Below are 23,789 nucleotides of genomic sequence, written 5' to 3'. Positions count from 1 at the left end.
CGAGAGCGGTCGAGGCGGCGGCACGGCGGCGCGGTGGCGCGGCGAGTCGAGCGCGAGATGAAAACGACTTCCGGCTGCTGTACGACGCGCACCCACCAAAACGCGCCGGAAAACTTCTCTCGTCCTGTTGCCCGCGAGAACGAGCATCTTTTTCTATCCGAAGAATCCTCGACCGTCGGTCGTTTCGACGACTTGGCAACTGCCTCGCCCTTCTTTTCGCCGCAGACAAGCGTGTCTACCTGTACGGGAACGGGAAGATTTTAGGCACGATACATCCTGTAAACGAAGCGGGATCGGTCGAGTTTGAAGGAAATTAGTACACAACTTGGATGTTCTTGAGAATTCGGAATCGTACACCTTACCAGACGTACACCTGGTATCTTCGATTTGGTTATTTACGGGCAGGAGGACTCGTTCTAATTAGTACTCTTAGGGAGGACTCCGAGTTGCATCTTGTTTCGCAATAGCGATCGATACGCATTGGCCCCGGTGGGACGCGAAACTTCAAACGGACCCTGCTTCGGCATCGCAAGCCAACTTTGTCCGAATATACTCCGAATATACTCCGAATATACTCTGAATATACTCCGAATATACTTTGAATATACTCGGAAAATACTCGGAAAATACTCGGAAAATACTCCGAACACGCGTCGCATTGATCCCTTTACTTCGGCCGACTTTCGTGTACGTTCGCGCAACTTGTTTAGACACGCGAGTTTGGAAAGCCTCGTAACAAGGTGTTCTTGGACCGCGCTAAAGCGTCGTTAACCTTATCGCTAACCTGTTACTCCGACTCTATCGAACGGCAACACGCGCGTCGTTTTTGTTCTAAAATTACCGATCGTTCGCGTTCCTCCTTCGAATCTAACGAATCTGCTGAAATAGCGTCCATTTAATTACCGCGAAGAGCCCCCGTGTCTGCAGCAACTCGATTAAGAAAATCAGACGCTCGTTACCGTCATCCACGGGACATTAAGAAAAGGCAAAGAAGCGAGGATACATTAGGAGAAGCTGCGGCCAAACTGTTCGCTTCAGTGGTTGTTTATTTACCATCACGAAGGTGTAATTGTGGCGAGCGTGGGCGGGCACGATTGTCGGGCGGGACATATGTCGTTCGTAGAGACAACCGGCCACCGATCGCTGTAAAACGGCGAAAGTTACCCGCGAGCAAGTACATCGTGGCCGATAAAGGGGACGCCGTTGAAAAAATTGGAGCGTCGACGTAGTTTCGGGCGAATAAACGGCCACCCTAACTCATCGACTTTTCGAGCTTTTGGCTTCTGGCCGCGAGGTCAACGTCTGGCTGCTCGTTTCGGGTGTAGGTTGTCACGCTACCGATACCTTTGCCCGCTCGACCGTGCTTCCCATCGTCTCTGTCTCACGATCCCTCCTAGACTCGCCCGGGCATCCCTCGACCGACAACCATCGACTCTCCGCCAACGTAAAAATTAGTTTACGGATGCGCAACTCTGGAAATTGGGTCTCTCGATCGCGGCGGCTCACTCCGGGCTGAGGTTCACCGAACCCGAATTTCCACTACGATAGACTTTCGAGACGACTCTCGTCCAAACTTGACGTTGCATCGCGATCTTTGCTTAAATCGTTGCCAAGCAACAATACGAACAAACAAGTGCCAAAGGACCGAGTAAAGCTTACGTCGAACGATCTTTTGCACGTTCGAGCCGGCAATTGAAACAAAATCGCGCGTAAACGAACTCGATACCAAGAGATTGCCACCTCTGCCGCGATGCATCGTGGAAAAACTGGCGAAGCTCGTGGGAACAGGTATATCGTGGTTGTTGCCGATGCTATTATATTTAAAAGAATCGGTCCGAAGCGTTCGATCGGGAGGCGGCGCGACGCGACGCGGCTTTTGTCGAAGGCTCTCAGCCAGTCTGGTTCGTTGGGGCGACGCAAAGCGACGTTAGCGCGCACAAACAGGAAGAAAAAGAGATGGAGGAAACGTGCGTGATCGAAGGATGGCCTGCGGAATAGAGTAGCGAGCGCGTCGCGTTGCATTTGTCGCGCGCGTTGCCATACGCCGGCGCGGCCTGCCATGCTGGCGGACAAGCGCGCTGCCGCGCCGGGAGAGGCGCCGACAAGCACAAGATGAAAAAGGCAAAGCCGAGGAGACGCCGTGTCGCCGTTGCGACCAGTCGGCGGCCGATGCTCGTCGAAAAAAGAAAAAAGAAAAAAGGAAAACAGAAAAAGAAAATAAAAGAAAGAAAATGGGAGATCGCGTGGAAGCGCGACACACTTGGAAAAGAGAGAGGGCCCGAACCGCCATGCGGAGATGCGCAGAACGTTCTCCAACTCGCGTACCTTGTACACCTTGTATGCTGTACGTTGCACAGTTGCGAGCCGTCGAAGATCAGTGGTCGACGGCGAGATTCGATCGAAATTGACGCGGAAGAATAAGAAGAATGAACGCGATTTTCGGCTTTGTCGAGTTCACGAGGGTAAACGTTGCGTCTGTCAAACACGCGAAATCCAGCTTTCGTTTCTCTGGCGCATCGTGATACACGATATCGGGAAAAATTTATTAGAGAAAGAACGCGTTCGAAATTATTAAATATAACGCTTTAGCCAGTGGGAAAGCCGGCTTTTATCAGATGCGAATGAACGAGTCGCCGAAAAAGTGCGGCGCTGGAACGTTGAAACGTAAAATATGGTCGAGCGTGTAGAGCACGCGAGTAAATCAAGCAAGGCTAATCTGCTTTTGCACACGGGATATATATTTATGGGATTTATCGGGATAATTCTTGTTATTTATTCCGTACTAGCGGGCATTTTTTGCATTTACAAATATTTGCTGAAACACGGAACAACGCTGAAAACACGAAAGAAACTAGACGCGTAAATCGTTCGAACGTTTGAACGCGAAAGCGTGGAACTCCCGTTGGATGAAGTCGGGCCCGAGGAACAGATGGTAGTCGATGTTCAAGGAAATGTCTGGCATTATATTTAATCGCGACTAATCGCCGGCTATAAATTAATTACGTAAATACCGCGGGCTCGTTAGTGGACACCCGGTATTACGTTTGGCAAACAAATAAATAAATAAGTTTCGCCGACCGAATTAGGCGAATTAACGCAGCTCTCCGAGATTGAGCATGTTTTAATAGCGTTGCTCCGTTTATTGCGAATAATCGACACAGAATGCGGTGCGATTATAGGCCATTTCGTATTCCACCGAGTGCCACTAAAATTAGTCATGTCACGAACGTTTGTTTCGCAATAGGAACCATTAATTCCGAATAGTCAGCGGGTCTTTCGCATAATCGTAACATGGGTGTAAAATCGCAATCAGCCTTTGAGGTTAGCCATTCGGTTTCGCCGATAGCCTTCGAGGGAGGAATGCGCGTTAATTTACACGAGTGAAAAACCTGTGTCCATGAACGAGCTCTATGCGACGTGCCTATATCGCGATAATCGAGGCATTAGCTCGAGTAATTCGTTCATCGATTCGAACGACCAAGTTAACTCGGATAATAATGCCTAGCCGAAAGTATGCCGGTCGATGCGTTACGCTCGTTCTCTCTTTACACCCGTCCGTTTCATCGCTCGGACAACGAACATTGTGACAACGAACGGACCGTCGAACCTTGCCGAAAATTCGGGAAAATCAGTTAGCTGGACGAAATCCTTTCTCTCTCTCTCTCTCTCTCTCTCTCTCTTTTGTCGCAGCGAGATTAAATTCGCTCAGCTGTTAGACCGAACGAATTTCATAATTTACCCTGCTCGGATAACTTCCTTAATTTAGCCTCCTGTGACGAGCTCCGCTTTTGTGCAAGATTATGAAATTTTAAACGATGTCTCTGGTGGACGATGAAAGGAATCTCTTTGGTCGACGGAATAAACGTTTGTTCCGAGTGTTACGAGTCGCGAGTGGAATTATCGGTAATTTACCGTTACGTTCAGACGATTAATTTCTACGACGGGGATCCCTACCAATTTAGTTAGTGGCATTTCCGTGAGAACAGTCGCTCGAATTTCGTCGGATTTTAAAAAGCTTGCACGACCCAGAAAAAGGTAAGGAGCCACGGTTTAGATAATGAAAAGAACGTCCCGAGAAGACAAATGCGGCCGAGAAGGCCGTCGCGGCTGCAATTTAAGGCGCATTTAACGTTTCCGGAGCGAGTAATTTGCGTCGGCTCGAGAATACGCTCCGTTCCTTTTGTCTTTTCCCTTCGTGTCTCGTGCGTGAGAACGCGTCCTATTTTCTCGCCAATGAGAGCAGCTCCGTTCGAAACGATTGGCCCACGTTTCCGCGGATAAGTAGGAAAAACGCCAGTCAGAAATGACTCGTCGCGGTGTCCGTGCGAGGCGAAGCTACCGCGGCAACTTTGCTCTGCTCCGCCAGTTTTCCAACGTCGCGTCGTAAATCGCGCCATTTGCCACTCCCTGTTCGCTGCCAGCCGAACGCCAGTCGGACGGTGCTCGCGTTCAAAGCTGAAAAGCTTGCTTCGTCATCTCTAACAGTCGTGTCGGTTCACGGACTCGAGACTCGCGGATTCGTTTCGAAAGTGGCTGCGATGCGTTTGCGAACTCGGTGCGGAGAAAATGGGAAAAAGGGTGGCTGGCCCGCTTTCTGAAACCTCGCAGGAACACGAGATTCGCGTGACTGATCGAAGAAATAGGGGCGCTTCGGCTCGACTCGAATCTCGCGGAAAATCGAAACGACGGATAATCCGTGTTTCGACGGAGCTCGTTGAAGAAAATACGGCGCGAGGACGAACGAAGCTCGCGGGCGCGCCGGTAATTTCGTCGGATGGCGTTGAAGCAATGGCGTGCAGACAGGCAATAGCGCGGCTACGAAATCAAGATCCAAAAGAACCGTCGTAAAGCTGCGTGACCGTTGATTTCCGCCGGACAATTCAATCGCAAGATTAAACAGTCGATTAGAATTTCAAGCGGGGCTCGTTCGAAATTAATTTGGCCGCGATCCAAAATCGTCCGCCGGTAAACATATTAGGTTGCATTCCCGTGACTAACGGCCGCGACGGAGAACGAAAGAACGCTACACCGGCAATTTTCATTATGAGTTGGCGCGACCACGTTAAGAGTTCGTCGAATCGAGCTGTACACGAGAATGCCGCTGAGAATCTCGCGATTACGAAACGGAATATTACCAAACGAACTAATAACGATCCGTAATCGCTCGCTGCGTTATTATTTCCGCTACTGTTATTTCCGTTCCTTTGCCGGATTATAGTCGACCGAGTGTACGAAATTTTTCAGTCGCGTCACGGTCCGAGTTCGTTTTCCTCCCGACTTTGCAAATCGAAGGGTATATCGTATCCTTCGAACAAAGGCAACCAACGACCAAGAAGCTTCTTCGTCGCTCTACCAGCGAGTTTGTTCTATCAATCCGGCTAATCGATTCCCAACTACGTTTCCACCTCCATCGTGCGCTACCGACTCGACGATCAGCGGTCACATTTCCTTTGGCCGTTCGATAGCATACACGCGAACCACCTAATCCCTTCCAGTAAATACGGCATTACGACAAAGTGAATTTCAATGGAACTTGCGAGACAGGTCGCGGAATGACCGAACGAAAGAGGAATGCTCGTGCACCGCGCTACATACCATCCGTATACGGTATATGCGCACGGAGGCAAGCACGAGAGAGAGAGAGAGAGAGAGAGAGAGAGAGAGAGAGAGACGCGTGGCAACTGCGAGCAAGCAAATAAAAAGTAGGGAAAAGAGTATCGAGGAAACAAAGGTAGGTTGCCCGTGGATATCGGACGCCGCGTCGGTTCGATTCCAGTTTACAAAGGAAACCGAAAAATGTCCGAGCAACGGGAACGTTCCGATAAAGGCAGCACGCTCGAACGAACGTTCGCTCGGCCGAATGCATCTGGCTGCGTGTTATCGCCTCGCCTGCAGACCCTGCGGTTCGACGTTCGACCAACCTATAGGCTTGGCCGGGGTGTTAAGGGCGCGCGTCGTGATCGACCCTCGAGATTATCGCCTATCGCCGGTGACACGGGGCTGAAATCGGTGTCGTAAAGCGACCACCGGTCGATCGACCGACCATCGGCCAGTCCCTGGCTCCCCTCGACGTCTTAATTCGGTGTAATGCGATCGAACCGGGCGATTACGGCTCCATTTGCCTCGCTATGCCGCGCAGACTCGACGAATCTCGATCGCGTGGTCGCGCTATTCATTGTACGCGCTAAGGCAGACGATGTCCGATTATCAGCGGGATTACGGCCGAAGCGCGAGGTATTCCTTGCGAATCGTCGCTCCGTGTTCGCTCGTTGAGACGATTCGTAACGCTAAACATTGTTACGAAGCGTAGTTTACTGTATAGTAAGCGTAGTATACTGCAAGCGTATCGAGGGAAAATCACGTTCGTCGTTAATTTTTGTCCTAGGATCTTGTTTAGACACGGTGTTTGTCCTTTGTCCGGCTACGAGCCGCTACAAAAATTACGCGAGAAAAGTGCGTTCCCGCGTACCCGATGACCGTACGCCATACGCGCGGCATGTAGTTCGCGCGTTGTTCTTTCCACACTCCTCTTTTTTTTCTGCTCCGTATGATCCATGCCAACGAGCTTTAAATTTCACAGAAATTTACCCAGCGTCGCCGTATACCGTACCAGTGCATCGTTAATTTGAAAACATAGACGAGAGTGTGTTCCTTGCTCCTTGTGTTCTAAATGTCAACGGTACAAAAATCTATAAATTTTATATAACGCAACGACGTTAAATTGGTTGGTTTCGTTGTGCGGATTTGGCAGCTAATTCGGTCGCCCGTGTCTGCAAAGGTTCCGACGACCACCGGTTTAACGTAAACCGAAAGCTCTGCGAGCGACGTTCGAACAAAGAATACTTTGGAGTTTTCCAGTGATCGTATAGACCGCGACTCACAACCTGAAAGTATATCGTGAAACGACATCGTTTCCTGTACGATATGATTCATAACTCTCTCCGCGAGGGTAAAGAGGCAAAATAAAAGCCATTGTTCCACGGCTTCCCCGTGACAGTCGCGTCGTAAATTCAGGCTTGCCGAGAGTTCAACCATTAGACACACGCCGTGTCTTGAGTTTCAGGATCGCATTTTTCTATCCGCAGCCTCGGCAATCCGCGATGTGTATCGTACGGGCAATAATTTGATTTGTTTCGATTCGAACGACGTTTCTGATATAGCTACGTGTTATGCTCGCGAGATTCGATATTTCAAGTCGAGTAATTTACGTCGGAAATAATCGTTTTTCCTATGGCGAGTCAAGACATCGCGACGAGACAAAGCGGATATGAATCGACCACGAATCAAAGCTCGCACAGGCATAAATCGATAACGAGTCGCGTACCCATGGACGAATTTCCTGCCGATTTGACGAACATCCAGCGACGGATATATTATTAATCGAAGTTGATCGGTGGCTGCTGCCAGTGCGCGAGCCGAACGCGAGATCGACGTCGTAAACCGTCGGCGAGATCACCCTCTTCGTCTTGATTCCGAGCCGAGAGGATCGAGACTCCGATCGCGAGATAATTGTGCCATTCGGACGTCGTGATTTAGCGACAGCGAGGATGACAATTGGAGCAATCGAGTCCCGCGCATTAATCGTTGGCGCGGTAACGTCGCGTATCGCTATCGAGAGCCAAGCGCTCGATAACTCGAACGTTCGAAAGCTCGAATTTTATCCGACGGAGCGGTTTCGGCCGGCGGTGTTCGGCTCGCGCAATCGCGATTTCGATTATCGGGAAAACCGAGCTGGTCGGAAAGAGACGTTCGTTCTTTGCCGGAACCGTTGGCAAATATCATAGAGGAGGAGAAGAAAATCTCTGGGAACCGCTTGACGTGCCGGGAATTTTGGCTCCGGCGACTTGCTTAAAAATTGACGTCGCGACGCGATTAGACCTATTTCGGTAACGGTCGATGCTCCCACGGAATTCGTTCATCCTTTGGCAGGGTTAAGCAAACGCGGTACGTAGTGGCCGGAGAGTGGGCAGAACGGAGTCGGGCAAAACTGAAACAGACCGAGAACGAAGTTAACCGTTTCGCGTTCGACTTGCATCTGGGCCCAGAAAAACTGCGGAATGGGAATGCGACTCGTAAACTGATCGAACATGGTTGAAAATATCTAACGTAGCCGGCGTTTTCCATTTATATTTAAATTCGCCGCCGCCGAGAGAACTCGGTTACTACCCACACCCATGTATAATATTTTTCGAGGACGGCCCATCACCGCAACTGTCGCAGACGCGTCGATTCGCGATGGTTTCGCTGGATAAACGACCAACCGAACTTGATAAAACGATACTAATAACGACGGTGTAGGACGCGTCGTCACAATGGAAAGGATGCTTTGCATATCGTACGTGCTTTCGATAGAACGCGCATCTCCGATTTGTAATCGCGAGCAGCGATACTCTCGTTTCGTTGAGCGTCGTGAAATATCTTTCGATCGGGAAACAAACGACGAAACCAAGTTTATCGGCATTTTCTCGCGAATCTATCCTATCGATTCGACTCTTTCGCGTTATTTCGGCTTCGAACGTAGAAACGAGGCGAAGCAAAAGTCGGACACAGCTGCAAGACGAGCACGCTTGAAACTCTACACCTTGAATTAAACGTCGAATCGCTGAAACAAAAGAGTACAGGTTTTTCCTGTATCGAGGAGTGCCGTGGCTTTCGCGGCTCCGTTGCATCCTCCGGCATTGTCACAGAGTGGCTGCGAGCGGAACGCAAAGTCCCCTTTTGTCGGCAATAGCGAGAAATCGAGCACCCCGCTATCGAAATAACCGGTTTTCGCCCGAAAGAACGTCAGAGACCAATGGAATCGCGAAGGAACGCTCCTCTTTTTATCAAGGAGAACATCTTTGGCTTTGCCCGCTACACTCGTGGAGATTCCACGGAATTTGAATGGAAGGACGTCACGGAGAAAGCCGCCGAGCGATTCCATTTCTCAAGACTCGTGTCACTCGTGCCACAGTTCATTGGGTATTCTGGAATGTTCCCGGACGGAATATCGAAGTCATAACGTCGAGATTGATTCGGAAGAACCGTGGCGTTTAATTGAATTCGTCGTCGCTATTCCCATTTCTATTTGGGAATTCGTCTTCGAGTATTCGCATAGAAGAATGCCGAGCAGAGACTTACGAAGAAAGAGGAAAACGCTCGAATCGAGCGTTCCGATAAATCCTGTTTCCTAGGTTCGGTATAAAATGCAAACTACATCTGCCGACAGGTTCATAAAAATGACGATATACGTTGTACTATATCCGCTGAACTTGTGCATTTGTCTCTATAAGCACGAAGAAGTTGGTGCAGATGTATTTGCCGCATAATAGAAGTAGAATGAGTACCCTTAAACAAGTAAATACGAAGGAAAGGAGGAGATTCTCGAAGCTCCGTCTCTTCCTCTCTCTCTCTCTCTCTCTCTCTCTCCCTCTTCCTCTCTTGGCATTTCAAACATCGAAGAATCGAATAATTCTTGCGTTTCCACAGGATACAAATTGAACGAACGAGTCTCTGTCTCCTTCTTCTCGGCTCTTTTTGTACCGTTTCACGAAGCTCGAAGAAAATCCTTGTGTAAATTTCGCGAAAAGAACGAGGGCGAGGGGGGGAGAGGGGGGTTTGAGCCCCTTGGGGACTCGAACCCGCGCCATTTTTGCGAGAAGCCAGAGCGCCTTCCATCGTGCCATCGATGCTCGACGATGTCAGCAACTTTTTCCACTTACTTCGCTTGTTCGATTTCGCCGTGCGCTCCTGGAATACTCGTCCAGTGGCATATTTTTTCCTATTGTTGGAACTTACGGGACTGTGAGATATCCTGGTTAGTCTACTCTGTAAATATCGTGGCATGTCGGGGAACGTACGGCAGAAAACAAGCGACGATATCGAACCCTGTGTTCGATCGCTTTAACGAGTAACAACCTAACAGTTTTGTTCGGGACGTTTCGAATAAACGGCACCGTGAAGTAAAAATGCCCACTTTAGTTTCTTCCCTACTCTGTCGAGTAACAGCGGCGATGGAAACCACCACGCTAGACAAAGTGGGATGGGAAATCGTCGTGATCGGATCGCGCGATATCGTTGCCCGAAGCGTGCAGCTGTCGTTTAACTTCGGTAACGACGTCACCTTCTTCGCCCGTATCGCGCACCTGAATAATAATTATCAGGTCGATAGTAGGACAACTGTATTAATGGGGCAGTATTAATGGCAGCGATTAAAATAGCGGTGGAAACGACGGTAACGAGAGCGGCCGGTTATGCTTTTAGAGTATATCGCCAGCCTAATTTCGTTAACACGTTCACGAGTTTGAATATTTTCGCTGGACTCTCACGGTCGCACAGAATCGCTCGTCCTCGCATCGTTTCAGATTTTCTACAGCGTAGCGCGAGCGCCACCGCTGCACGCCATTTCACAGACGCGTCTGGCTATGTACGGTTACACGGCCGAGCATCTAGATAATTATGTTTGGCATGGTTTTCACGATCCCGTGATAAAATAACACCATGGCAATATTTACAGCGACTCGTTAACACAACAGGATAATGGAATTTACCGTGTAAACCTTCGGCCAAGTTCATTTTGATAATTATATTCATCCGGCCGGACTGCTTTCTTTGTTTGCATCGGGATTGCCGTTGCTATGCAGCCTGCTAGAACGTTTCGCGAATTTTACACTTCCGTCGAGACGGAACGAATTCGCCGTCGACGACTCGTTGCCCCCTTCCAGCGACCTAACGTTCCATCGCTCGCTGAAAGATCCGATGTTCCAAAGAACCGATGTTCCGATGTTCCGATCTTTCGGCAGCTACGATGCTCGAACCAAACTGATTCCGCTACTTTGTCGCCTAAGCAATCGCGCTCGTTACCGCGAGGTTATCTCGCATGGGACAGCCGACGCGCGAAAGTAACCGCATAGAAGCACGTACGTTAAAAGCAATATCCCGACAGGTAGGCGTAATTACAGCCACGATAAGGATAACTGTGGCACGTCGAACGATACCGGGGGCACGATAGCACGGTACAGTCTGATTGCCAGACCTAACGCACTGCAGGTAATCGTAATAGCTGGAGGTTTACAGCGCAGACCGAGGTCGAGGGCAGTGGCTTACCGCTTACGATTCGTTCGTTTTTGTCACGATTTCGTCTCGACGTTGTACGCGTTCAGGCCCGAAATAGCGGAACGTGCTATTCAGCGATATTAATATTCTATTCGGAACGATTCTTGCCGTTGGTAACGCGACACAATGGCCGCGAGTTACAGAGACGAGTTCGATTGAAAGCGTTGAATGTTTCCGCGTCGACGATCCACGCCTTCGCCCCTTCGGTGCTCTCGTTCGTTTCACCAGCTCTTAATACCGATGTTTCACCATCGAAATAGGATCGATCATCGAGGAAACGCTGATTGGGCCGCGAGAGTTTCGTAGCTGAAAAAGGCAGACTGTCGCAGCTGATAGCGACTACTTGCCCGCTTCGTGGACGTTGCAAGCAACGCAGTCGTAAAATCGGCGATATCGCGGCAAGCGGTCGTTAAAGCGCTCGAGTTAACCAAGTCACCCGAATCCTCGCAAACGGTGCAACGTTTGTTTCGCTAGCTGTTGGCTAAGTCTGATCTCGACGAAGGCGGGGAACGTTTCGTTGAAACACGAATCTTCCGAAAATCGGAACTTTGCCTTTCAGGTTAATAAAACTCGTCAGCGTGAACCAGAGTTTAACCACGTAACGCCCTAAATCTGCGTTCCTGTATCTCTAAACTTGCATGTTGACGGCTTTGGGTTAGACAAAAAAAAAAAAAAAAAAGAAAATCGATTAACTGAAAAAACTCAATTTCGACGGTGTACCGTTTGCTAGTTACCAGGTTTCTCTCGGAAACGGGTCTTCGTTCGCTCGTTTTGCCGACGAACCTCGGCCAAAAGTCGAACAACGAATAAAACGGACATGCGGAATTCCCAACGTCGCCACGTTCCCGTGTTTCGCCGAGGGACAGGCATGCGGAAGCAAGTCGTTAAAACCGCCGGACGGTTTATCGCGGGCCCGTTAACGAGAGACTAAAATTGCCGTTAGTTGTTGGCCGCGAGACCGAAATGGGACGAGACGGAGCGACGGATTATGGAACTGGGGACTGGAGCTCGTAAAGCGCCGCGAGGATGACGACGCCCTGTCCGCCAGACAGACATTCCGTCATTCTGCCGTGTCGGGGAACGAGCCTGTGAAGAATGTCGCCGCAAAAAGCGCCACGGATCTGCAGGATTCGCTAAGAGCCAGAGGGAACTAAGAGCGCGGTAACGATGCGCGTCGAGCGTCGACAGTCGATTCCAGGACGATCGAGAGGGCGTCGCCGGAGAAATTGCCTTTCTATCGCCACCAAGTGTGTCGTCGGTCGCCATATACTGGATTCGTTCGATTTTTTCGGAAGAAAAACTATTCGAGAGAGGATAGAACGAAACTAGGAGAAACGAAAGCGCGTTCGCACTATGAAATATTCAATGGCGAATGATTTACGCTCGTAGCGGACGAAATCCGACTCGATCGACTTTACAAATTTTCTAGAAAATGTTTTCATTCCGAAATATCGGTTCTTTTACGAAGATATTGTAGCGACGTATTACGAAGTGACGTATCGTCCAGCGAGGGAAACGTGTTTCGTCGTAAATCGATATTTCGAGACTATATGGAAGTCGGTGAATCAAGGTCGCTATCTTCGATTCTTCCAGATCTTCGATTTTGGATAATCCGGCAACCTCGAGTATACGATATTTCCGTGGCACATAACCTCGCGTAGTCTTTTTCGGCGTTAGTCGCTCGTTAGCCGAAATCCATTCGTTGCTTTGCGCGCAAGTTGCGAGGAGAGATGGTAAAACTCGATTATCCGAAGCAATCCGAAGTTGGGTTAATTGGTTCGAGTTCCATCGATAGAAAGCGATCTCGAACATCGAGGAAGGAGAGAGGAAGGAGCGAGGAAGGAGCGAGGAAGGAACGAGCAGGACTGCTTAACGAAACGTCCTGTTTTTAATTAGCTGCCGCTGCTTAATGGCTCGAACCTGCTTTTATTCCATTAGACATTTTCCTGCAGACACAAAGGGGCTGCGAGTCGTCGATTCCAGATACAAATAGAACGATCATTGCGTGCGAATCGCTGGAAAACCAAACTACTCGATTAATCGAACGATCGGAAACGCTCGATTCGACAACCGTTTCACGCGTACACCAACGCGAACGATCGAGCGCCTTGGATCGCCAAACGAATCGACAGCAACGGCCGTTAATCAACTAATCGATGTCATTCGATCGGAGGCACCTCTGATCCGTCCGATGAATAATTCGAGGTGGATAAAGGGGGCACGTCTTTCGCATCGGCAACTCGCCAAGCTCCTCGATATTCCTAATGGATTGCAAATGTTACGCGGCCACGAAGGACGACGGGTTCTCGGCCGAACGTTCGCTCGATATTCGCCTCGACGCTTCCCAAAGCCGGCGGATATTACCGGTCACCTTGGGTTACGCGAGCATGGAACGGAGCGCGAATTAATCCTGCTAGACTGCGCGCCACAGCACGTTAGAGACGACTAGAGAAACTCCGTACGGCGCGGCGCTTCGCACCACATAGACGTAATAAAATTACGGACGACGGAGCGATCGACGGCTTCGAGGATTTCACCGACCGTTGTTCGCAAAACGCCGCTCTAACGCGCTTCCACGGAATCTCGATCCGAGGTTTTCGAGAGAACGAGACGCGGATTTGCCTGCCGCTATTTCTCTCCTAGCCCGAAAATTCCTGACAAATACGAAAGCACGTATTACGTCTCGTTGCTGCTCGGCTGATGTTCGGCTAAATCTTTTCAAAATCTGCAGAATATATGATCAAACATCGACCGTATCATCGGTCGTGACGATAATCGCTTGGCGTTATGAACCTCGGCAACGCGAAAAACAATATCGTCACGTCGGAGAGCGAACGTTTTCTAGGAAGCTGTTCGCCTAACGAGACGAACAAAGCGTTCCATTGGCGGAAGAACGGACGGACTGCTTGGTAATTCAGTTCGGAGGAGCGTCGAACGACGATCGTAATAGGGTAATGCTTCATCGAGTCACCCCCTGCAGGTTCCCAGAGCCTTCTCGCGGTCGCACAGGACGAACCGTTCGTGGTGCGGGAACGGGTGCCGATCGATCCCGGCATTCGCTAATTTTACGCTTCGACGGAGCGGGTTATGTTAAAAGATCGCGCAACGTCACGTGCCACCCGGTATCCTGCTGTTGCTGGTCGTCGCCCTTCGATTCGCCCACATACTTTCCCCCTATTTGTCTTATCCGGCGAAATTATCATCGCGTTTTCTCCGTTCGAACGAATCGTCGCACCGTTATTCCGGCCGGGATTAGCGTTCCTTCTACAATAGAACGCGCTGTAATTGACATTTCCTTTTCGAACCGTGAAATTGACTTCACGCTAAACGACGAAGCGTTATTTGCGACACGGACCGCGCGATCTCTGTGGCACCGTCCATTCGCTTCGTCGATCCGCATCCAGACACTCTTCTTATTATAATTGTTCGAGGGACGCTCGGTAAAGGGATAGAATCGAGTCATCGTTGATCAATTTTCCTCTTCAGCGGAACGTCGCGACCCTTTACGAACAACCCACTCGCATTTCGACAACTGTGCCAGAGGTTTGCCGGCTGTTGGGGCCGGCCACGCCGTTAAGCTGGAACGACGTGGCCAAGATTTCCTAGCTTCTCGATCACCGCGATAAGAGTATCTTTAAAATGACTGAATAACGCGAACGACCCGTTACCTTTCCGTAGAATCGGACGAAACTCTTGGAGCAAACGTGCCCTCCAATTTAATACTTCGACGGTCGTATTTTATACGAGAACCGTTCGTTTATAGCATCCGTTGCCTTTTCTCTTCTTCCTCTTCGCTGTTTTATTTAACAGTAGGAAACAGTAGTTTTAATTCGCGTCTCCGGTCGTCAAAGTGTTACGTTGCTAATCGTCGTTTATCGATTATCGTCAGTTTCTTCGAGCGTTCGTTGGCATCGTTGCTCTCGTCCACGTATCCGTGAATAATTCCGCTGGAAGAGCATTTCGAAGATGGCTTCGTCGTGTAGCAGTTACAAATTATCTCGTCCTTTCGAAACGGATCATACCGCGACACCGAAAGCAGGCTCGCGCGAGGAAAACGAAAGGACGATAACGTTCGATGCAACGGAAGTTGCATCGCATCGGAAACTAGGTTAGACTCCGTGGGATTCACTGGCGACCCGAATTACGGCATAATTATGCGGCAAACGTAGCTAGGAACTCGCGTCTCGTCGGTGGACATCCCTCTCCAACTTGACTCGGACGCTTATCATGGCCGATTGCTCGAACGCGAATCGATTCCGCAAAATCGATCACGAGTATCCCGTACTCGAAAACAGATTGTCACAAGCCTGATCTCCTTTTCGATAATCTTGGCTTTTCAATCTTCGGTCAGAATCCGTGTGACACTTATGGGATACTTGTATCTTACTTTTTACTTACTGGTCGACTCGTTTCCCAATTTTTCTATTAGTCGCGAAATTGAAAATACGCAATAGACGGTGGAAAAGCCAGGACGAAACGAGTTTCATACCTTATTAGCCTCCGATCATCTTCAATTTCGCCGATCGAACCATCTTAGAAACGGAAATTTTTCATTTCCGAAGGGATACCTATAATATGGAACGAGCAGAGACATCAAATCGTCGTCACGTATCAAGGTCTGAAAGAATCGAGACGATGCGTAGCATGCCAAGGATGCATTAAACGTAACGATAACGTCAGCGAATGAATCTCGAGCCATGCGAAAGAATTCCAAATTCTGCGAAACGAAAATGCGAAAACGGATTTCGTACGGTAAGAAAGGCACAAGGTAAGGCGAAGGGATGATGGATGAAAAATCAAAGTACAAACCATCTTCGAAAGGATAGCCGGCACCGAATCGAAAGAAAATTCCCTTTTTTTCTTCTTTTTTTCTTTTTCTGTCTTCTTTCGCACGACACGATTCTTTGAAATCGTCAACGACGTTCTCCTATCCTTGGCAGGCCGACGAGGAGAAGAAAAGAGACCCGCGTTTGCGTTTGTCTTTTTTAAATACAATCTGCTCGAACGGAGCGTAAAATTGCCGAATTCCGTAGATCGATCGCTGACGAATCGAACGAGGACATTCCCGATTCCAGGTTTGATCCGCCGTTATCTCCGTTCTTCCAGTTTTATGGAATCGAATCGCGCGAGCAGAAATTTTTGAAACGCGAACCGGAACGATCGCGCCGATTCTTCGCCGATTCTTCGCCGATTCTTCGCCGATAGAAAAAATTGGTGACGCCGGGTAAACCCGTTTTACTGCGAAAAGCCGAGGTTTACGACTCGCCGCGAAAATGGCTCGGGATTCATCTTTCATGGAAGGTTTGTAAGCCTGTCACGTGTCGGGGTACCGTTCTCTCCGATTTATAACGGACGCGATTCGCAATAATCGTGCTTGTAATTGGCTAAGAGAATTGATAAATGGTGCTTTAAATGCATGAAATCCGGGCGAGAAGCTTGAGAACAGAGAGTCTGGAGCATCCATCGAGAGGGAAGCCAGTTTCCTCGTCGGGATTAGTACCCGCGTCTTTCGACGTCAGCGTCCGAGTGATTTCGGTGCGCCGTCGTAGTTGTTTACGCTTCTGGGTTTCCGCAGACGAAAAGAATCCGAGTAAACCGAAGAAGAACGGTCGAGGAGAAGATTGAAAAGGTGGAAGATTCCAAGGGCGAGCGAGGGAACGAGGGTTAAAAGCAAGAGGTTCTCAAGCTTGATAAATCGTCTGGTCGCTCGAAATCGGAACGCCGGTCAATACATACGCTTCCTATGTTCAAGGAGGAGACACACTCGTTCATCGAAATCAGCGACAATCTAATCGCAGACTGTCCGATATCCTGTTAATTTCGTTCCACTCGTTCCGAGTAAAATCCCGTTGCACGGGCAAAGATCGCGGCAGATATTCGGAAATTAGAAGGAAAAAGAGAAGCGAATATCCGAAAGTTTGGGAACCTCTAGCGACGGAGTGGGAGAAATAAGGGTGGATTTGGTCCACTCGGTCGGATCGATGAGAGACCCGTAGGTTGTCCTCTTGTTCGTCTAGGGTATTGTAAGTCGAGGACGAAGACTTTGATGGCCTTTTTCTCGGTAGAAGAGCCACGAACAACAGCTTCGATCGGATGCAAGCAACTTTAACGAATATCTCGTCGACTCTTTTGTCACCGCTTCCCCTTTGTCCAGCGACGCTTAATGCGGCCAATCACCGGTCGATGTTAATTAAATTCGTTTGTATTCTTACTCGTTGTCTCGTTCTCCGAGGAACGCTCCCCGTCTCTGCTTTTTTCCGATTCGCTTTATTCTCGTTCGACGACCCGACTGGCACGATCAAAGTATCGGGTCGTCCCGAAACTTTCTTTCCTTTTACGAGGAAATAATAGACGCGCGATTCTATCGCGGCAAGAAATATCGCGCATCTGTCGTTTCCTTCTAAAACGACAGAAACTTTCGCGAGGATCCGATCCGATACGATACGATACGATACGATACGATACGATACGATACGATACGATACGATACGTTATTTCTCTAGCCACGAATACGAACGTTGCAAACGTTCATAAACAATTCGTTCGCACGATATTTAATTCGAGCGTAGAATCACCGTTTCTTTCGTTCCACTGGCATTTTCCATCTTCGTGCGGTGCTCGTATCTCGGCAAGTCTGCGAATATTTCCCCACTGGCGTTTTTCTTCGTCTCGACGAACGCTCGTCGTTGAATTCGTGTCGCGATAGAGACCATTACCTTCTTCGCGGCAGGCAAGAAACTCGAAGTTGGATTCTCGAAGACGCGGCGCGGCATCCAGTTTATCGGAAATGCTATCGAGAATACATCGAATTCCCATTTTTCGTCTCCTCTTTCATTTTCGCGCGAATGGCTAGGGTGTCAGGGCTGGTTCGACTAGAACGGAGGAAGAAACAGCGCGTTTCGTGACACGGCGCGTTTTATACCTAGTATCTGGCAATTTCTTGCGCGTTTTTAAGAGCTTTAACCGGTTTTTAAGAGCGTTTAACCGGTGGATATCTCGGCGAACCGGTGAAAGTATTCTGGCCGCCGATTGAAAAGTAGAAGTCGTTTAACGTCGTTTAACGTCGCTAAAAAGTCCATGAAATTTCAGTCGAACCGGATGATTTTCGATGATATTCGGGTGACCGGATATCGCCGAACGAGCAATTTATCATCCTTTCGCAATGTTTCGCGCGCCTCGTATCCTTCGATTTAGTCAGTTCTTCTCTCTGCTTCAAGTTCAGACGTTTCTCTTTCTTTCATCTACGGGTTTTGCGTCACGAACCGATAAAGAACGATCCGAAAGCTATCGCGACTCTCGTTTTATCGGGGCTCTTTCGGCGAGACCTTCCACCCACGATTTTATCATTACCGGCTTAATAAACGCAGGCCGTTCCGCAGGTGATAGACACGTTGGTTTCGCCTATCCGATAAGAGAGGGAATTCGACAAAATCAGGAAATACGAGTGGAATTGCCACGGTATTTCAAGCGTTTCCGCGTCAGAGGTATTTAGGTTCGAATTTCATTAGTGGTAGGCCTGTGCCACTCCTCTTCGTCTTTACGAATTCTACGAGGTGTCTGTCGAGCGTCCCCATTTGTTTATTCGACCCAAACGATCCCACGGAGATAGAAGTCTTGGCAATGGAAGCTTTCCCCCGACGCGCATTTCGATTAGGCCCGTCCAAAGTAGAAACGTGCTGCGTACAGAGAACCTTCTTTCTCTACCATCGACGTATTCCCTTCGCTACGATATAGTACGATACACTGTTCGAAGATACAAAAGTCGACTCGGACCGTTGCTCGTTAAACCGGACAAATTCGGAGGAGAGACGCAGAAAGGGCGTCCACGATGGTTTCCGCGAACAGCGACGGTAATAAATATCGCTCGACAGTTTGGACTACGAACGTGCCAACGATGCTGGCATCGAAGAAGCGTGATGTTCTTAATGCTGTGTGGTCCGCTGGATCCGATCGACGAGGAACCACGCAAAGACGTTGGTTCGCCAGAGGCTGGGGAAACGTTAGCGCGTTAGAAGGAGCATCGTCGGAATTGCGGAGGAAAAAAGCGGCGATAGTAGATATTGGATTGGAAATGTCGAGCAGGCAATATCCTGGAGGCCTCCCTTTGCACCAGAGCCGCTGGGAAACCTCGTTGAACGGGGCATGCTGGAATAAAGCCACGAAAAATCGTGGGGTTTGCGCGCCTAACCGCCACGCCAGGTCGCGGCGCGGCCGCTCGATATTCCGATATCCTGATATCGGTCGCCACCCCGCGCCGCCAGGAGTGTTTCTTCTCCAGCCGACGTCTTCGCCGTCAGAATGCACACGCTCTCGCCCCTCCCCTCTTCGCTATACTCCCATCTCTCCGCTCCGTCGGTTGTCCGCATCGTCCGCCACCTTTTTCGCCGACGAAACGTCTCGCCGTTTCTCCCTCGCCAACTTGCCGACGCTTTCTTTCGCGCACTCCGAACCCAGCTCCGACCGTGTTTCCACGGTTATTCGATAGTTGCAGTTGCTCGCTGTTTCTGTTCGATCGTTGACCGGACCGAGGATTTCATCTTCCGATACTCTTTTCCGATACTCTTTCTCGCGTCTCTCGTCAAATGTTCGACTAAACGAGGATTCTACCTTCATCGATATCGAACAGCTCTTGACCCGTGCTTGTATCCGCTCGATCTTGGAGATTTCGCTAATGGACCGCGATTTCAGCACTTCGACATCGCGGCAAAGAGGATTTGCCACGGTGGTGGATTTAACGCGTCGAACAGGAACAATTTCCAATTGTTCCGTCTACCACGGCGAAACTCCGGTTTTCGCGAAACCCGCAGTTTCCTCCGCGATATTCACTCGAGAAGAGGACTCGTCCGTTCGGAATACGAAACGACACGGTGGCGCGAGCATATCAAAGCTGGAAAAACACTTCCTAAAGGGATTAACTTCTCGTTTATGCGACGAGTTTCCTCGCAACGCGATACACTCCGCTCTTTCTTGCTCCTCCTCGGTTTTCCCATCGCCTCTCGACTCCCACTTTCAAAGTCCTCCGACTACACACTTTCCTACTCTCGCTGAATCCCTTCTCTCGTCCTCGCACCCGTCTCGCCAAGATTTTCCAAGTTTTGCGCAGCCTAACGCGGGCCAGATTTTTCCATAAAATACGCCCGGCTCTCTCGCCGGCAGAACTCCATTCTCCTCGCCGATTCCTGATCGCACTTTTACGAGCGAAAGATACGGACGGGCAGCTTTGCGTACTCCGCTTTCGTCAAGGTTGCCAGCTTTCTCCCAGCCGGAACATCGAATTCTCGTTACTCGATCTGACCCATCGGCGAAACGCTCTGCCTGTTTCCGATGGTAGCTTAGAACGGTTAATTCTAACTAACAGCTATTTCGTTCCTCGCGATAATAACGCTACGTCGTTGAATTCTCATCGCGACAAATCCGTAGATCGTTCGTCGATGGTTAATCAGGCATTTAGGAGGGAACGAGATAGGTTCCCGCCGCGGAGAACGTCAGTCGTTGAAACGACCATCGTTCCGGCGAGATGAATCGATCACGGGAAAGGTTCCGCGCCAACTTTACGAGCCCCAGGGTTTACGATCGAGACTCGGTGTCCTACGGAGAAGCGAACCCGGATCCCGTGTCTTGCAAATAAGGACGCCGCTATCACGGCCTAATTTTCAAGTACACGTACCGCCTACTTACTCGCTCTGCGTCGATGGCTGCGTGACGCGTCGATTGGTACGCGCTCCGATGCCTCGTTCAAAATGTACCGCAGGGTCGGACGATTAATTATCAATACGCGCTACGTCAATTAGAGAACAGTACCTACGCCGATCCATGGAAACGTCAACGGTGTCTGTTTCACGGGTGCCACGAACGCTGAATTTCCAACCAATTACACGCCTCGTTGTGCCAAGTCGATGCTTTCACGTCGTTATTACTAATTAATCGTCGAGCGACGAAAAGCGTTTCTTGTTTTACTTTACGTTTCTTTCTATCTACCTTTCTTTCTTTCTTTCTTTCCTTTTTACCGCTTCTTCGTTTTTTCTTTCCCTTTTCTTTTTTTGCCTTGCGTTAGACATCACGAACCCGGAACTGGCGAAGTAGCAAATAGAACGAGCTCGTCTGAAAAATATAAAGCCTCGATGGAACCTTCTGACCTATTTTTCGTGCGTTCGTTGTAAGCTCATAAATTTTTGTACGATGATGAACGCGCTAACCTCGTCGTTTTAAAGAGCGTGTATATGCAGGCGAGTGGAATAGCTGCGCTCATTTACGGAGAGCATGTGCACACTGCGAGCCAGCTGTCTAAAACGAAGCACCATTAGTTACCTAGATATGAAAATATCGTCGATCGGGTTGTTACCGGCAGGTAAAGGAATAGCGTCTCCGGGGGTGTGGCATCTCCTACGCGGTTAGAAGTTGTAGGACGGGGAGCTCATTAACGCCAAATTTCTTCGTTATTCTTTTTTTCTTTTTTCCTTTTTTTCTTTTTTTCCAGTGTGCAGTGGTACGATGGGGAATCGACTTGGACTAATCGTCGATCGATGATCGTTGTTGTTTCAGGAGATCGACCGCGTCGCCTCGACGAGTTTGCAGACCGGACCAATCATCTTGGAGGACGAGGGGATCGCTGGCGATGTTTTCGGCGAGACGAAGCATCGGCGGAAGGCCAAAGTAGAGATAAAAGCGTGAAACGAGATCGAGTATAAGATGAGATAGATAGATAGAGAGAGAGAGAGAGGGAGAGAGAGAGAGAGAGAGAGAGCGGGTCGCTGGAGATCTCGAGGAACGAAACACAATGTGCTGGAGTGTACGAGCCTGGTGGTGGAGAGGCGCGCTTCTCGGGACGATGATGCTGTTATCGTGGACGTGGCCGGTGGTGGAGGGCTGCCCGAACATGTGCACGTGCAAGTGGAAGAGCGGGAAAGAGTGGGTGGAGTGCGCGAATCGAGACCTCAAGGGACTTCCCCAAGGCGCCAGAGAGGAGACCCAGGTGTTGGATCTGTCGAACAATCATCTGGTCAGTCTGCCGCCGGAATGCTTTCACGCGCTCGGCTTGATCAATCTGCAACGACTGTACCTGAGTAGATCGCACATCAGCCGTATAGCAGCCAGAGCGTTCGTCGGTCTGGTGGGGCTGGTGGAGTTGGATCTATCGGAGAATCTGATCGAGGAGATACCTAGCGACACTTTCCCCTCCTACTCGAATCTGATGAAGCTACTGCTCAACGGCAATCCTATACGGGAAATCCGTGCAGCAGCATTCCAGCATCTGCCGCATCTGACCAACCTGGAATTGAGTCACTGCCGGCTGGAGAATATCGAACAGGGGGCGTTCGACGGCCTTCATCTGCTCGAGTGGCTACGACTCGACGGCAATCGGTTGACTCGCGTGCCCGAACGCACGCTGCCCCTAGGCGGCAGCCTCCGCGGACTCACGCTGCACAACAATCCCTGGGTCTGCGATTGTCGTCTGCAGGCCACGCAAGCTTGGCTCAAGGAATCCGCGCCGGCCGCCCCTCAGGAGTCCGACCCCGTCTGCGACGCTCCTGCCAAACTCCGCGGCAAACAGATCAAGACCGTCAACGAACTCGCTTGCCTGCCACGGATCGAGCTGCGGAACCGAGTGGAGGCCTACGAGGGAGACAACGTCACGCTCAAGTGCGACGTTTACGCCGTCCCGGCTGCCAAGCTCACCTGGTGGTTCAACGGCGAACTCTGCGAACTCCAGAACGAGAACGACACGCTCTCCGCTTCCTCGGCTACCACCTTTCCCCGGTAAGTGCAGCCTCCTTCCCAACTTCAATCTCAAAGTTGGCTAAATAAATAGTCAATCACCGACTCACCGAACCGCTAAACCTTCGAAATATTCGTTGCCAGTATCGTCGAACCGCAGACGATGTTAAAGTTTCTCGTGCAAAAGCAATTCCAGCTGTTGATTCTCATCGACGCGACGCGACGCGACGCGACGCGACCCAACGAGAAGCATCGCGAACAAGGCGACGTTCGGTCGCGATCGTTCGCAATCTAAATAAAACTTCGATAACGTTCGAGTATCTCCTCCGTTGAAAATTTCTCGCTATAGCGATATAGCCAACCCAGCGCGTGTTTCTTGCAGCGCTTGTTACTACACCGGCAAATTGTCCGTGAAAATTGCGTTGCGAACAGCGTCGCGATTCGACGTCGAATTCTAGCTCTTCGAAAAGACGCTCGTCACGGTCGTTAATCACGAAAGTATTCTAATTAACGGCGCGGCGACGCCGGGTTCGTCCTTGTACCACGAATTTTTAACGACGTCTCCGTAGAATTTCAATGGTTTTCCCGCGTGAATTTTTCCAGGGCTGTTATGCCTGTCCGGTGACACGAAACACGAGTGCTTTTCACCCCGTGCCGTTAACGATACTCGCGCCTCGTTAATAATTCAAATTGCGCACGACGGCCAGAAGAGTGAAAAAGGAGGGTGGCGAACGGGGCCAAACGGCGCGAAGCCGGCGTATCGCGGTCGCCATACAGTTTTCATCGCAAACGGTGTGTCGCGACGCGTTTTCGAAAGCACGTTTTTAAACAAGCTCGTTTCAAATCGAGCGCGTATGGCGCGATTCCGTGAAATTTCTAAGACATTTTAACCACCATAGTTCCGACGAAAGGCGAACAGAGCTGTCGTTAGCGGGGACAGCATTCTAATTTCAAATCATACGGGCTGCGTGTTTGCAACG

The 23,789-nt window shown here is 49.9% G+C and overlaps 1 protein-coding gene across 4 annotated transcripts in view; it reads left to right on the top strand.

Moving 5' to 3' along the window:
- The window catches only part of LOC126871315 (leucine-rich repeat-containing protein 24-like), a 152,701-nt gene that overhangs the window by 118,517 nt on the left and 10,395 nt on the right, over positions 1–23,789 (top strand). For all 4 annotated transcript variants that reach the window (XM_050629985.1, XM_050629964.1, XM_050629974.1 and 1 more), the window contains one exon: positions 21,637–22,851. In XM_050629985.1, coding sequence (XP_050485942.1) covers positions 21,872–22,851 — 980 coding nt within the window. In that variant the 5' untranslated portion in view covers positions 21,637–21,871. The remainder of the gene's footprint in view (positions 1–21,636; positions 22,852–23,789) is intronic.

The sequence above is a fragment of the Bombus huntii genome, chromosome 1 (assembly GCF_024542735.1).
Source record: "Bombus huntii isolate Logan2020A chromosome 1, iyBomHunt1.1, whole genome shotgun sequence".
Lineage (NCBI taxonomy): Eukaryota > Metazoa > Arthropoda > Insecta > Hymenoptera > Apidae > Bombus > Bombus huntii.
This window is presented reverse-complemented; position numbering and strand designations above follow the sequence as displayed.